Below are 13847 nucleotides of genomic sequence, written 5' to 3' on the forward strand. Positions count from 1 at the left end.
CAATGCACTGCCAAAGTCACAGTAATGTCACGTCATGTCATCGCTGTCTCTCTCTGTGTGTGTCTTACGTCAGGGCTCGTCATGTCATCTCTGTGTGTGTCTTACGTCAGGGCTCATCATGTCATCGCTGTCTCTCTCTGTGTGTGTCTTACGTCAGGGCTCGTCATGTCATCTCTGTCTGTGTCTTACGTCATGTCATCGCTGTCTCTCTCTGTGTGTGTCTTACATCGGGGCTCGTCATGTCATCGCTGTCTCTCTGTGTGTGTCTTACGTCAGGGCTCGTCATGTCATCGCTGTCTCTCTGTGTGTGTCTTACGTCAGGGCTCGTCATGTCATCTCTGTCTCTCTGTGTGTGTCTTACGTCAGGGCTCGTCATGTCATCGCTGTCTCTCTGTCTGTCTTACGTCAGGGCTCGTCATGTCATCTCTGTCTCTCTGTGTGTGTCTTACGTCAGGGCTCGTCATGTCATCTCTTTCTCTCTGTGTGTGTCTTACGTCAGGGCTCGTCATGTCATCGCTGTCTCTCTGTGTGTGTCTTACGTCAGGGCTCGTCATGTCATCGCTGTCTCTCTGTGTGTGTCTTACGTCAGGGCTCATCATGTCATCTCTGTCTCTCTGTGTGTGTCTTACGTCAGGGCTCGTCATGTCATCTCTGTCTCTCTGTGTGTGTCTTACGTCAGGGCTCGTCATGTCATCGCTGTCTCTCTGTGTGTGTCTTACGTCAGGGCTCGTCATGTCATCTCTGTCTCTCTGTGTGTGTCTTACGTCAGGGCTCGTCATGTCATCGCTGTCTCTCTCTGTGTGTGTCTTACGTCAGGGCTCGTCATGTCATCGCTGTCTGTGTGTGTCTTACGTCAGGGCTCGTCATGTCATCGCTGTCTCTCTCTGTGTGTGTCTTATGTCAGGGCTCGTCATGTCATCGCTGTCTCTCTCTCTGTGTGTCTTACGTCAGGGCTCGTCATGTCATCGCTGTCTCTCTGTGTGTGTCTTACGTCAGGGCTCGTCATGTCATCTCTGTCTCTCTGTGTACTCTACTGTGTGTTTCAAGGCCTGCATGTTTTTATAGCTGTTGCTCATGACAGAAGAACATTTCTCCCTGCATGTGAACAGCGATCTGATGTCTCCTCAGCCTGACCATGGTGATGAATCCTTTCTGACAGTCAGGACAGTGGTAAGGTCTCTCCCCTGTGTGGATCATCATGTGCTGCGTCAGGTTGCAGCTCACACTAAACCCTTTACCGCAGACAGTACAGTGGTAGGGCTTCTCCCCCGTGTGGCTCCTCATGTGTGTCTGGAGATGACCCAGGACAGAGAAACACCTTCCGCACTCAGTACAGCGGTGGGGTTTATACCCCGTGTGGATCCTCATGTGATTGGTTAGATTGGTTGCTCCTGCGAACCCTCTGCAGCAGACAGTACACTGGTAGGGCTTCTCTCCTGTGTGGCTCCTCATGTGTAACCTCAGAGCATTACTCTTAGTGAAACATTTACTGCAGAACTGACAAGTAAACTGAGCATCAATGTGAGCTTGGACGTGATCTTTTATAGCCTCTAACTCAACCTGTTTTCCACACACCCCACAGACACGTTCTCTCATCTTGGTGTGCATTGTCACATGTTTAAAGAAATAGCTTTTCATGAGAAACGTTTTCCCACACACCTTACAGCGACTCTTAGAGGGAGAACTAGGACGGATGGACTTCACTGCAGAGACGGGCTGAGAAGCCCTGGGTGTCTCTAATAGTTGATGGTCTTCTCTAGTTTCTCTTTTCAACGGTTCATACGAGATGCTGGTACTCTGTGTCTGGTAGAGATGTGAGGGCTGAGGTCGGTCCTGATTACAGTCACTTTGCACACAAGCAGAAGTGAATATGAACTCTGTGGTGTCAGACTCCTGACCTTTCCCCAGACTGGTCCAGAGTTCCTGCTGTTCCTCTTTAATGTGGACGGGCTGTGGATCCTCCTGGCCCAGACTGTGGATCCTCCTGGCCCAGACTGTGGATCCTCCTGGCCCAGACTGTGGATCCTCCTGGCCCAGACTGCGGATCCACTCCTGCTGCTCAGAGGGAACCTGTTCTTCACAGGCTGGGAGCTGCTGGGTGTCTGGAAGGAAGGAAACACATGAGACAGAGACCAGAACATACACTAGGCCAGGTATTCCCAAACGGAGGTACGCCAAATCAAAATATGTGATTCACATTTTCAAACAGTCCATTTATATTCTCCAATGGGGCTATACATTTGGTTGAGTTTTTTTCCCCCCTCGCCTGAGTCGCCTCGTTTCACTGCCAAAAATAAAATGAAACCATCTAGTGTTCCCGTGAAATAACAACACAATGTCAAATACAGGAAGCCTCGTCAAATAATTATCATCCAATCACATTAACCGTTACTCTCTCGTGGGAATTCCACTAACGGTCCGTTCTGGACACTACAGTGAAAATGGTTAACTTGGTTAAAGCAAGGCCCCTGAACTCTCGTGTATTTTCTGCACTGTGCAATGATATGGGCAGCGACCATGTAACACTTTTACAACATACAGAAGTGTGCTGGTTATCAAGGGGCAAAGTATTGACAGGTTTTTTTAAAAATTGTGCGATGAGCTTAAAGTTTTCTTTACTGACCATCATTTTCACTTGTCTGGCCGCTTGCAGGATGAGTTTCTCACACGACTGGCCTGTCTGGGTGATGTTTTCTCTCGCCTGAATGATCTGAATCTAGGATTACAGGGACTCTGCGCAACTATATTCAATGTGCGGGACAAAACTGAGGCTGATTAAGAAGTTGGAGCTTTTCTCTGTCTGCATTAACAAGGGCAAGAGACAGGTCTTTCCATCATTGTATGATTTCATGTGCAAATTAACTCAAGCTAACGGACAATGTCAAATGTGATCTATCGAAGCACCTGAGTTGGGTGGGCAATTACGCTGGTACTTTCCCGAAACAGATGACACAAAACTGGATTCGTTATCCCTTTCATGCCCTGCCTCAAGTCCCCTTACCGATATCTGAGAGCCTCGTCGAAATTGCAACAAGCAGTTTTGTGAAAATTGGATTTAATCAGAAGCCACTGCCAGATTTCTGGATCGGGCTGCGCTCAGAGTATCCTGCCTTGGCAAATCGAGCTGTTACCTCACTGATGCCCTTCGCAACCATGTACCTATGTGAGAGTGGATTCTCAGCCCTCACTAGCATGAAAACTAAATACGGGCACAGACTGCGTGTGGGAAATGATTTAAGACTGAGACTCTCCAATACAACCCAACATTGCAGAGTTATGTGCATCCTTTCAAGCACACCCTTCTCATTAACCTGTGGTGAGTTATTCACAATTTGATGAACAAATAAGGTTTTATATGTAAGATGGTTAAATAAAGAGCAAAATTATTGACTATTATTATATTATTATTTGTGCCCTGGTCCTATAAGAGCTCTGTCACTTCCCACGAGCCGGGTTGTGACAAACTCCCACTCATTCTTCTGTTTAATAAATGTATCGTATAGTGTGTGTGTGGCAGGCTTACAATGATGGCAAAAAACAACATTTGAGAGTCCGCTGACCCTGGTGCTAGAGGGGGTACAGTTGGAGTGTGCTGACCCTGGTGCTAGAGGGGGTACAGCTGGAGTGCGCTGACCCTGGTGCTAGAGGGGGTACAGCTAGAGTGTGCTGACCCTGGTGCTAGAGGGGGTACAGCTGGAGTGCGCTGACCCTGGTGCTAGAGGGGGTACAGCTGGAGTGTGCTGACCCTGGTGCTAGAGGGGGTACAGCTGGAGTGCGCTGACCCTGGTGCTAGAGGGGGTACAGCTGGAGTGCGCTGACCCTGGTGCTAGAGGGGGTACAGCTGGAGTGCACTGACCCTGGTGCTAGAGAGGGTACAGCTGGAGTGCGCTGACCCTGGTGCTAGAGGGGGTACAGCTGGAGTGCGCTGACCCTGGTGCTAGAGAGGGTACAGCTGGAGTGCACTGACCCTGGTGCTAGAGAGGGTACAGCTGGAGTGCACTGACCCTGGTGCTAGAGGGGGTACGCTGACCCTGGTGCTAGAGGGGGTACAGCTGGAGTGCGCTGACCCTGGTGCTAGAGGGGGTACAGCTGGAGTGCACTGACCCTGGTGCTAGAGGGGGTGCGCTGACCCTGGTGCTAGAGGGGGTACACAGCTGGAGTGCGCTGACCCTGGTGCTAGAGGGGGTGCGCTGACCCTGGTGCTAGAGGGGGTACACAGCTGGAGTGCGCTGACCCTGGTGCTAGAGGAGGTACAGCTGGAGGTTGAATGTTTGAAGGGGTACGGGACTATAAACAGGAACCAATGCACTAGGACAACAATGTACTCTAAAGGAGTGTAGGCCAGCCTACCAGTACTCCTTAAGGGCCAAGGACCTGGTTAGTGGTACTCTAAAGGAGTGTAGGCCAGCCTACCAGTACTCCTTAAGGGCCAAGGACCTGGTTAGTGTCAGAAGTAGACAGGCTCTGGCAGACAAAACAGACAAATACTCCATCGATATGGTTCTGAATACATAGCCCTTTCATATCACATCAAAACCCATTCACAAAAATATACACCTACTGGTCACTGTTTTATCACATCAAAACCTATTCACAAAGATATACACCTACTGGTCACTGTTTTATCACATCAAAACCCATTCACAAAGATATACACCTACTGGTCACTGTTTTAACAGCTTTATCAGTTGCAGCTGGCAGTATTTTTCAATGACATGTTTCTGACAGCGTTCCGTTACATACAGTCACTCAGAGCATCCTAGACAGGTAGTTAGCACAGGTGGTCTCCTCTGTCTAATGTAAACACCAGCTGTAACATGGAGATATGGCGGTGTGGGAACACTTACCTTATAAAAGGTGTGTGGTAATAGAGCTCCACAGTGAAGGTGTCATAATACCCATAAAACCTAGCGGTCAAACATGGGAAATATCATTTTAATCATTTTACTACCATTCATTTTTCCCCCATAGGGGATTTTTTTTAAACACTTAAAATGAGGGCTGTGTTTTGTGTGTCCTTATTCTGGCGTGACGTTTTGATGACCGTGTAAATCGCTCTCGGACGAGGTGACTCTTATCAATATATTCAGCTCTATTTACTCTCACATTCTAAAACGCTAATTAGCGTCAAAGTAGACATCATTGAAGACTACAAATCCCTGCAGGTCATCTCTAGCTGACACCTTGGCTAACAGGTATTTTGTCCATTTAAAACTTGCACAAGACAATTCACAGGATTGTCACTTGAAAAGAAATGTAGGTAATTTATTCACTACTACATTTAGCCAACATTAGAAGGTTAATGATTGTGGACGACAGGAAAAGGAGGACCGAGCACGCCCCCATTCTCATCGACGGGGCTGTAGTGGAGCAGGTCGAGAGCTTCAAGTTCCTTGGTGTCCACATCAACAACAAACTAACATGGTCCAAACACACCAAGACAGTCGTGAAGAGGGCACGACAAAGACAATTCCCCCTCAGGAAACTAAAAAGATTTGTCATGGGTCCTGAGATCCTCAAAAGGTTCTACAGCTGCAACATCGAGAGCATCCTGACTGGTTGCATCACTGCCTGGTACGGCAATTGCTCGGCCTCCGACCGCAAGAAACTACAGAGGGTAGTGCACACGGCCCAGTACATCACTGGGGCTAAGCTGCCTGCCATCCAGGACCTCTACACCAGGCGGTGTCAGAGGAAGGCCCTAAAAATGGTTAAAGACTCCAGCCACCCCAAGTCATAGACTGTTCTCTCTACTACCACATGGCAAGCGGTACCGGAGTGCCAAGTCTAGGACAAAATGGCTTCTCAACAGTTTTTACCCCCAAGCCATTAGACTCCTGAACAGGTAATCAAATGGCTACCCGGACTATTTGCATTGTGTCCCACCCACCAACCCCTCTTTACTTTACTGCTACTCTCTGTTCATCATATATGCAAAGTCACTTTAACCATATCTACATGTACATACTACCTCAATCAGCCTGACTAACCGGTATCTGTATGTAGCCTCACTACTGTTATTTTTCACTGTCATTTTACTGTTGTTTTATTTCTTTACTTACCTATTGTTCACCTAAAACATGTTTTGCACTGTTGGTTAGAGCCTGTAAGTAAGCATTTCACTGTAAGGTCTACTACACCTGTTGTATTCGTGGGACGTGACAAATAAACTGTGATTTAATCAAGAAATTCTTGCCTCTGACCTGGATTAAACAGTCTCCTCGAGATCATCAAGGCATTTGTGCTTCTTAATGATAGCCACATTAGCAGCTAATTAGCGTTTCATTTGGTGGGGGGTAGATACAGGCAAGTCACATTGTCCGAGAGATTGACACCGTTATCAAAATGTTACCCCAGGGTACGCCTACACGAAACACAGCCCTTATTTTAAATGTTTCTAAAAATACACTATGGGGAAAAAATGGTGGAAAAACGATTATGACTCATACTGTGGTAATCTATTTAACATTTTGCTTTTTGAAAAGGTATTTATTGCTGATATAAAATATAAATTCCTCGTTTCCAAACCGTATCACAAGCTATGCTTGTTCTCGTTCAGACCGAGCAACACAATTCACCGGGAAGATGATACATCCATCAATAGGCGCTGAAGGTAATTAGCGTCTATGAACGGAGTAACGCTACATTAGCTCTGGACACATATACACGAAGTATCACAGAGTAGCAGTGTCTATGAACGGAGTAACGCTACATTAGCTCTGGACACATATACACGAAGCATCACAGAGTAGCAGTGTCTATGAACGGAGAAACGCTACATTAGCTCTGGACACATATACACGAAGCATCACAGAGTAGCAGTGTCTATGAACGGAGTAACGCTACATTAGCTCTGGACACATATACACGAAGTATCACAGAGTAGCAGTGTCTATGAACGGAGTAACGCTACATTAGCTCTGGACACATATACACGAAGCATCACAGAGTAGCAGTGTCTATGAACGGAGTAACGCTACATTAGCTCTGGACACATATACACGAAGCATCACAGAGTAGCAGTGTCTATGAACGGAGTAACGCTACATTAGCTCTGGACACATATACACGAAGCATCACAGAGTAGCAGTGTCTATGAACGGAGTAACGCTACATTAGCTCTGGACACATATACACGAAGCATCACAGAGTAGCAGTGTCTATGAACGGGGTAACGCTACATTAGCTCTGGACACATATACACAAAGTATCACAGAGTAGCAGTGTCTATGAACGGAGTAATGCTACATTAGCTCTGGACACATATACACGAAGCATCACAGAGTAGCAGTGTCTATGAACGGAGTAACGCTACATTAGCTCTGGACACATATACACGAAGTATCACAGAGTAGCAGTGTCTATGAACGGGGTAACGCTACATTAGCTCTGGACACATATACACGAAGCATCACAGAGTAGCAGTGTCTATGAACGGGGTAACGCTACATTAGCTCTGGACACATATACACGAAGCATCACAGAGTAGCAGTGTCTATGAACGGGGTAACGCTACATTAGCTCTGGACACATATACACGAAGCATCACAGAGTAGCAGTGTCTATGAACGGAGTAACGCTACATTAGCTCTGGACACATATACACGAAGCATCACAGAGTAACGCTACATTAGCGCTGGACACATATACACGAAGCATCACAGAGTAGCAGTGTCTATGAACGGAGTAACGCTACATTAGCTCTGGACACATATACACGAAGCATCACAGAGTAACGCTACATTAGCTCTGGACACATATACACGAAGCATCACAGAGTAGCAGTGTCTATGAACGGAGTAACGCTACATTAGCTCTGGACACATATACACGAAGCATCACAGAGTAACGCTACATTAGCTCTGGACACATATACACGAAGCATCACAGAGTAGCAGTGTCTATGAACGGAGTAACGCTACATTAGCTCTGGACACATATACACGAAGCATCACAGAGTAGCAGTGTCTATGAACGGGGTAACGCTACATTAGCTCTGGACACATATACACGAAGTATCACAGAGTAGCAGTGTCTATGAACGGGGTAACGCTACATTAGCTCTGGACACATATACACGAAGCATCACAGAGTAGCAGTGTCTATGAACGGGGTAACGCTACATTAGCTCTGGACACATATACACGAAGCATCACAGAGTAGCAGTGTCTATGAACGGAGTAAAGCTACATTAGCTCTGGACACATATACACGAAGCATCACAGAGTAGCAGTGTCTATGAACGGAGTAACGCTACATTAGCTCTGGACACATATACACGAAGCATCACAGAGTAACGCTACATTAGCTCTGGACACATATACACGAAGCATCACAGAGTAGCAGTGTCTATGAACGGAGTAACGCTACATTAGCTCTGGACACATATACACGAAGCATCACAGAGTAACGCTACATTAGCTCTGGACACATATACACGAAGCATCACAGAGTAGCAGTGTCTATGAACGGAGTAACGCTACATTAGCTCTGGACACATATACACGAAGTATCACAGAGTAGCAGTGTCTATGAACGGAGTAACGCTACATTAGCTCTGGACACATATACACGAAGCATCACAGAGTAGCAGTGTCTATGAACGGAGTAACGCTACATTAGCTCTGGACACATATACACGAAGCATCACAGAGTAGCAGTGTCTATGAACGGAGTAACGCTACATTAGCTCTGGACACATATACACGAAGTATCACAGAGTAGCAGTGTCTATGAACGGAGTAACGCTACATTAGCTCTGGACACATATACACGAAGCATCACAGAGTAGCAGTGCCTATGAACGGAGTAACGCTACATTAGCTCTGGACACATATACACGAAGCATCACAGAGTAGCAGTGTCTATGAACGGAGTAACGCTACATTAGCTCTGGACACATATACACGAAGCATCACAGAGTAGCAGTGTCTATGAACGGGGTAACGCTACATTAGCTCTGGACACATATACACGAAGCATCACAGAGTAGCAGTGTCTATGAACGGGGTAACGCTACATTAGCTCTGGACACATATACACGAAGCATCACAGAGTAGCAGTGTCTATGAACGGGGTAACGCTACATTAGCTCTGGACACATATACACGAAGCATCACAGAGTAGCAGTGTCTATGAACGGAGTAACGCTACATTAGCTCTGGACACATATACACGAAGCATCACAGAGTAGCAGTGTCTATGAACGGAGTAACGCTACATTAGCTCTGGACACATATACACGAAGCATCACAGAGTAACGCTACATTAGCTCTGGACACATATACACGAAGCATCACAGAGTAGCAGTGTCTATGAACGGAGTAACGCTACATTAGCTCTGGACACATATACACGAAGCATCACAGAGTAACGCTACATTAGCTCTGGACACATATACACGAAGCATCACAGAGTAGCAGTGTCTATGAACGGAGTAACGCTACATTAGCTCTGGACACATATACACGAAGTATCACAGAGTAGCAGTGTCTATGAACGGAGTAACGCTACATTAGCTCTGGACACATATACACGAAGCATCACAGAGTAGCAGTGTCTATGAACGGAGTAACGCTACATTAGCTCTGGACACATATACACGAAGCATCACAGAGTAGCAGTGTCTATGAACGGAGTAACGCTACATTAGCTCTGGACACATATACACGAAGTATCACAGAGTAGCAGTGCCTATGAACGGAGTAACGCTACATTAGCTCTGGACACATATACACGAAGCATCACAGAGTAGCAGTGTCTATGAACGGAGTAACGCTACATTAGCTCTGGACACATATACACGAAGTATCACAGAGTAGCAGTGTCTATGAACGGAGTAACGCTACATTAGCTCTGGACACATATACACGAAGCATCACAGAGTAGCAGTGTCTATGAACGGAGTAACGCTACATTAGCTCTGGACACATATACACGAAGCATCACAGAGTAGCAGTGTCTATGAACGGAGTAACGCTACATTAGCTCTGGACACATATACACGAAGCATCACAGAGTAGCAGTGTCTATGAACGGAGTAACGCTTCATTAGCTCTGGACACATATACACGAAGCATCACAGAGTAGCAGTGTCTATGAACGGAGTAACGCTACATTAGCTCTGGACACATATACACGAAGTATCACAGAGTAGCAGTGTCTATGAACGGGGTAACGCTACATTAGCTCTGGACACATATACACGAAGCATCACAGAGTAGCAGTGTCTATGAACGGAGTAACGCTACATTAGCTCTGGACACATATACACGAAGCATCACAGAGTAGCAGTGTCTATGAACGGAGTAACGCTACATTAGCTCTGGACACATATACACGAAGCATCACAGAGTAGCAGTGTCTATGAACGGAGTAACGCTACATTAGCTCTGGACACATATACACGAAGCATCACAGAGTAGCAGTGTCTATGAACGGAGTAACGCTACATTAGCTCTGGACACATATACACGAAGTATCACAGAGTAGCAGTGTCTATGAACGGAGTAACACTACATTAGCTCTGGACACATATACACGAAGTATCACAGAGTAGCAGTGTCTATGAACGGAGTAACGCTACATTAGCTCTGGACACATATACACGAAGCATCACAGAGTAACAGTGTCTATGAACGGAGTAACGCTACATTAGCTCTGGACACATATACATGAAGTATCACAGAGTAGCAGTGTCTATGAACGGAGTAACGCTACATTAGCTCTGGACACATATACACGAAGCATCACAGAGTAGCAGTGTCTATGAACGGAGTAACGCTACATTAGCTCTGGACACATATACACGAAGCATCACAGAGTAGCAGTGTCTATGAACGGAGTAACGCTACATTAGCTCTGGACACATATACACGAAGCATCACAGAGTAGCAGTGTCTATGAACGGAGTAACGCTACATTAGCTCTGGACACATATACACGAAGTATCACAGAGTAGCAGTGTCTATGAACGGAGTAACACTACATTAGCTCTGGACACATATACACGAAGCATCACAGAGTAGCAGTGTCTATGAACGGAGTAACGCTACATTAGCTCTGGACACATATACACGAAGTATCACAGAGTAGCAGTGTCTATGAACGGAGTAACACTACATTAGCTCTGGACACATATACACGAAGCATCACAGAGTAGCAGTGCTAGGTTCTGTCGATATAATCTTATAGCACAACTGATCCTAGATCAGAACCTCTACTCTAAGATGCTTTGTGGATAAGGGCCCTGGTCCACTGCACAAGACGTGGTCAACTGAAGAGACGACGACGTCCTGGACCAGCGCTAGAAGCGAACTAAAACAGCTAAATACTTAGCTAACTCTCAAACTTAGCTACCTACTAACAATGCAAACATATCTAGTAAATCATTCACAAACCTGCTCTAAACAACTTTATTTCTGGTTTAATAGTGATATCAAGCAGCTTCTGTAGCCGGCTGTTCTTCTCTTCCGAGCGGGACATTTCGTCCTGATACTGTGCTATCGTTTTTTCCACGACCCCGAATATCTCTTCGGCAGCAGCTGCTAATCTCTGGTTGAAAAACGACCTTAAGAGTTGTATTCTAGACATTTTAAACTTCGTAGTGAACAGCTAAAGAAAGCTTTTAAACTAGCAGTGTATTCTATGCGTTTAGAAAACAGGACGTATAGTCAACGTCACTTCCGGTTTTGGGCTTCAAAATAAAAGCACTCATCGGAAAATTATGTAAAATAGAGACAGTAATGTCAAATTATAAGCAATGGCTGATATTATTATATAATACGTAATTAAAATAGATTAAATAATTATTTTAACACTAACATTTCAGTACAATTGACTGTTATTAGCTGTCACACAATACAAGTGGAGTGATTGGCAAGGTGGTCTAAGTATCTCAATCCTGTGACTTTGAGTGGGGAAATGTTTTATAGTAGTAAAGATGGCAGCTACTTTCTGTGCACGGTGGTTGTACTGACATTTAGACGCTTCATTAAGTGTACAGAGAAGGACGCAGCAGGGAAGTATAGAGAGCTGTGGCCAAGCCCTCGGTGGAGCTGCAGAGAGGCTGTGGTCTGTCAGACTGCCCCCTGAGAGGGTTAAAGTAGTGGAATAAGGTCTGTCCTTTCAGGTCGTTGGCCTGGGGTAGGATCAGATAGGGTTAAAGTAGTGGAATAAGGTCTGTCCTCTAGTGGAATAAGGTCTGTCCTCTCTAGTGGAATAAGGTCTGTCCTCTCTAGTGGAATAAGGTCTGTCCTTTCAGGTCGTTGGCCTGGGGTAGGATCAGATAGGGTTAAAGTAGTGGAATAAGGTCTGTCCTCTAGTGGAATAAGGTCTGTCCTCTCTAGTGGAATAAGGTCTGTCCTTTCAGGTCGTTGGCCTGGGGTAGGATCAGATAGGGTTAAAGTAGTGGAATAAGGTCTGTCCTCTAGTGGAATAAGGTCTGTCCTCTCTAGTGGAATAAGGTATGTCCTCTCTAGTGGAATAATGTTTGTCCTCTCTAGTGGAATAAGGTCTGTCCTCAGGTCGTTGGCCTGGGGTAGGATCAGATAGGCTTAAAGTAGTGGAATAAGGTCTGTCCTCTAGTGGAATAAGATCTGTCCTCTCTAGTGGAATAAGATCTGTCCTCTCTAGTGGAATAAGGTTTGTCCTCTCTAGTGGAATAAGGTGTGTCCTCTCTAGTGGAATAAGATTTGTCCTCTCTAGTGGAATAAGGTTTGTCCTCTCTAGTGGAATAAGGTCTGTCCTCTCTAGTGGAATAAGGGCTGTCCTCTCTAGTGGAATAAGGTCTGTCCTCTCAGGTCGTTGGCCTGGGGTAGGATCAGTTGGGGTTAAAGTAGTGGAATAAGGTCTGTCCTCTCTAGTGGAATAAGGTCTGTCCTCTAGTGGAATAAGGGCTGTCCTCTCTAGTGGAATAAGGTCTGTCCTCTCAGGTCGTTGGCCTGGGGTAGGATCAGATGGGGTTAAAGTAGTGGAATAAGGTGGTGGGTTTTAATGAGGGTTAGTTGTTACCATCATGGCCACCTAATCATCCCCAACTTCCAATTGGCTCATTCATCCCCCCTCCTCTCCCCTGTAACTATTCCCCAGGTTGTTGCTGTAAATGAGAATGTGTTCTCAGTCAATTTACCTGGTAAAATAAGGGTTAATTTAAACAATTTAAATATATATTCTATTTTTCCCGTTTCCCTTTTTTCCGTCACACAGTTGAATGGATTTACACTGTAGTTCAGTTGGTGGCGGTAACGCAACATATTTGATGCCAACCGCAGTTAAACTCCACCGAAGAAGAAGAACATCCTGCTTGGTCTTCTCTGACAGGAAGAGGCGACGCTGGGCTCAATCTGTCTTCTCCAGTAGGTGGCGTTTTTTCGCTCACCAAGCGAGGAGTTTTTGTATGGAGATCAAAAATGTAATGGCTTATTTGCTACGTGTGGCTTATTTAATCGAATAGACGTATCGTAATGATTAGGTTGCTATGCGTGTACTGATATAAGTAGGACACGTGACATCCCGTTAACTTTGAGAAAAAAAAACACTTGATATCGAAGTTGTGCCTGCTCGTCACTAGTTACCACAGCCACAAAGTCACGAACCTCATCTATCAATACAATGGATAATATAATGGATAATATGTGGTCTACCTCCCAAGTGTTCCCACAAGTCTCGTAATGTAGCGCCTCTTGGTTTAGAAACTGATTTTAAAAATGTAAAATGTCTGGCGGTTATGAAACATTGTGAAGCGCAAGGTCTTATTTTTATTTGCTAAACAACTTCGAAAAATATATATATTTTTTAGGAGTCGCGCTCAATTTCTGCTGATTATAACTACTGGAAGTCCCATGGCT

The 13847-nt window shown here is 45.5% G+C and overlaps 1 protein-coding gene across 1 annotated transcript; it reads right to left on the reverse strand.

Annotated features, from left to right (window-relative positions):
* Positions 1–201: 201 nt before the first annotated feature.
* Positions 202–11671, reverse strand: LOC120042695 (zinc finger protein 250-like). The gene is made up of 2 exons (XM_038987494.1): positions 11400–11671; positions 202–2102 (listed from the first exon to the last, which is right to left on the reverse strand). Exons 1-2 carry the CDS (start codon positions 11590–11592, stop codon positions 1060–1062), a joined length of 1236 nt encoding a protein of 411 aa, XP_038843422.1. The 5' UTR covers positions 11593–11671; the 3' UTR covers positions 202–1059.
* Positions 11672–13847: the final 2176 nt, after the last annotated feature.

This window comes from Salvelinus namaycush, unplaced genomic scaffold (genome assembly GCF_016432855.1).
Source record: "Salvelinus namaycush isolate Seneca unplaced genomic scaffold, SaNama_1.0 Scaffold744, whole genome shotgun sequence".
In the NCBI taxonomy this organism is placed as follows: domain Eukaryota; kingdom Metazoa; phylum Chordata; class Actinopteri; order Salmoniformes; family Salmonidae; genus Salvelinus; species Salvelinus namaycush.

Excerpts from the sequence above, each read along its gene's own strand:
- LOC120042695 (XM_038987494.1), bottom strand. The coding sequence starts at position 11,592 with ATGTCTAGAATACAACTCTTAAGGTCGTTTTTCAACCAGAGATTAGCA. Across the intron at positions 2,103-11,399 it reads AATAAAGTTGTTTAGAGCAG|ACACCCAGCAGCTCCCAGCC; the intron begins GTTTGTGAATGA and ends CCTTCCTTCCAG.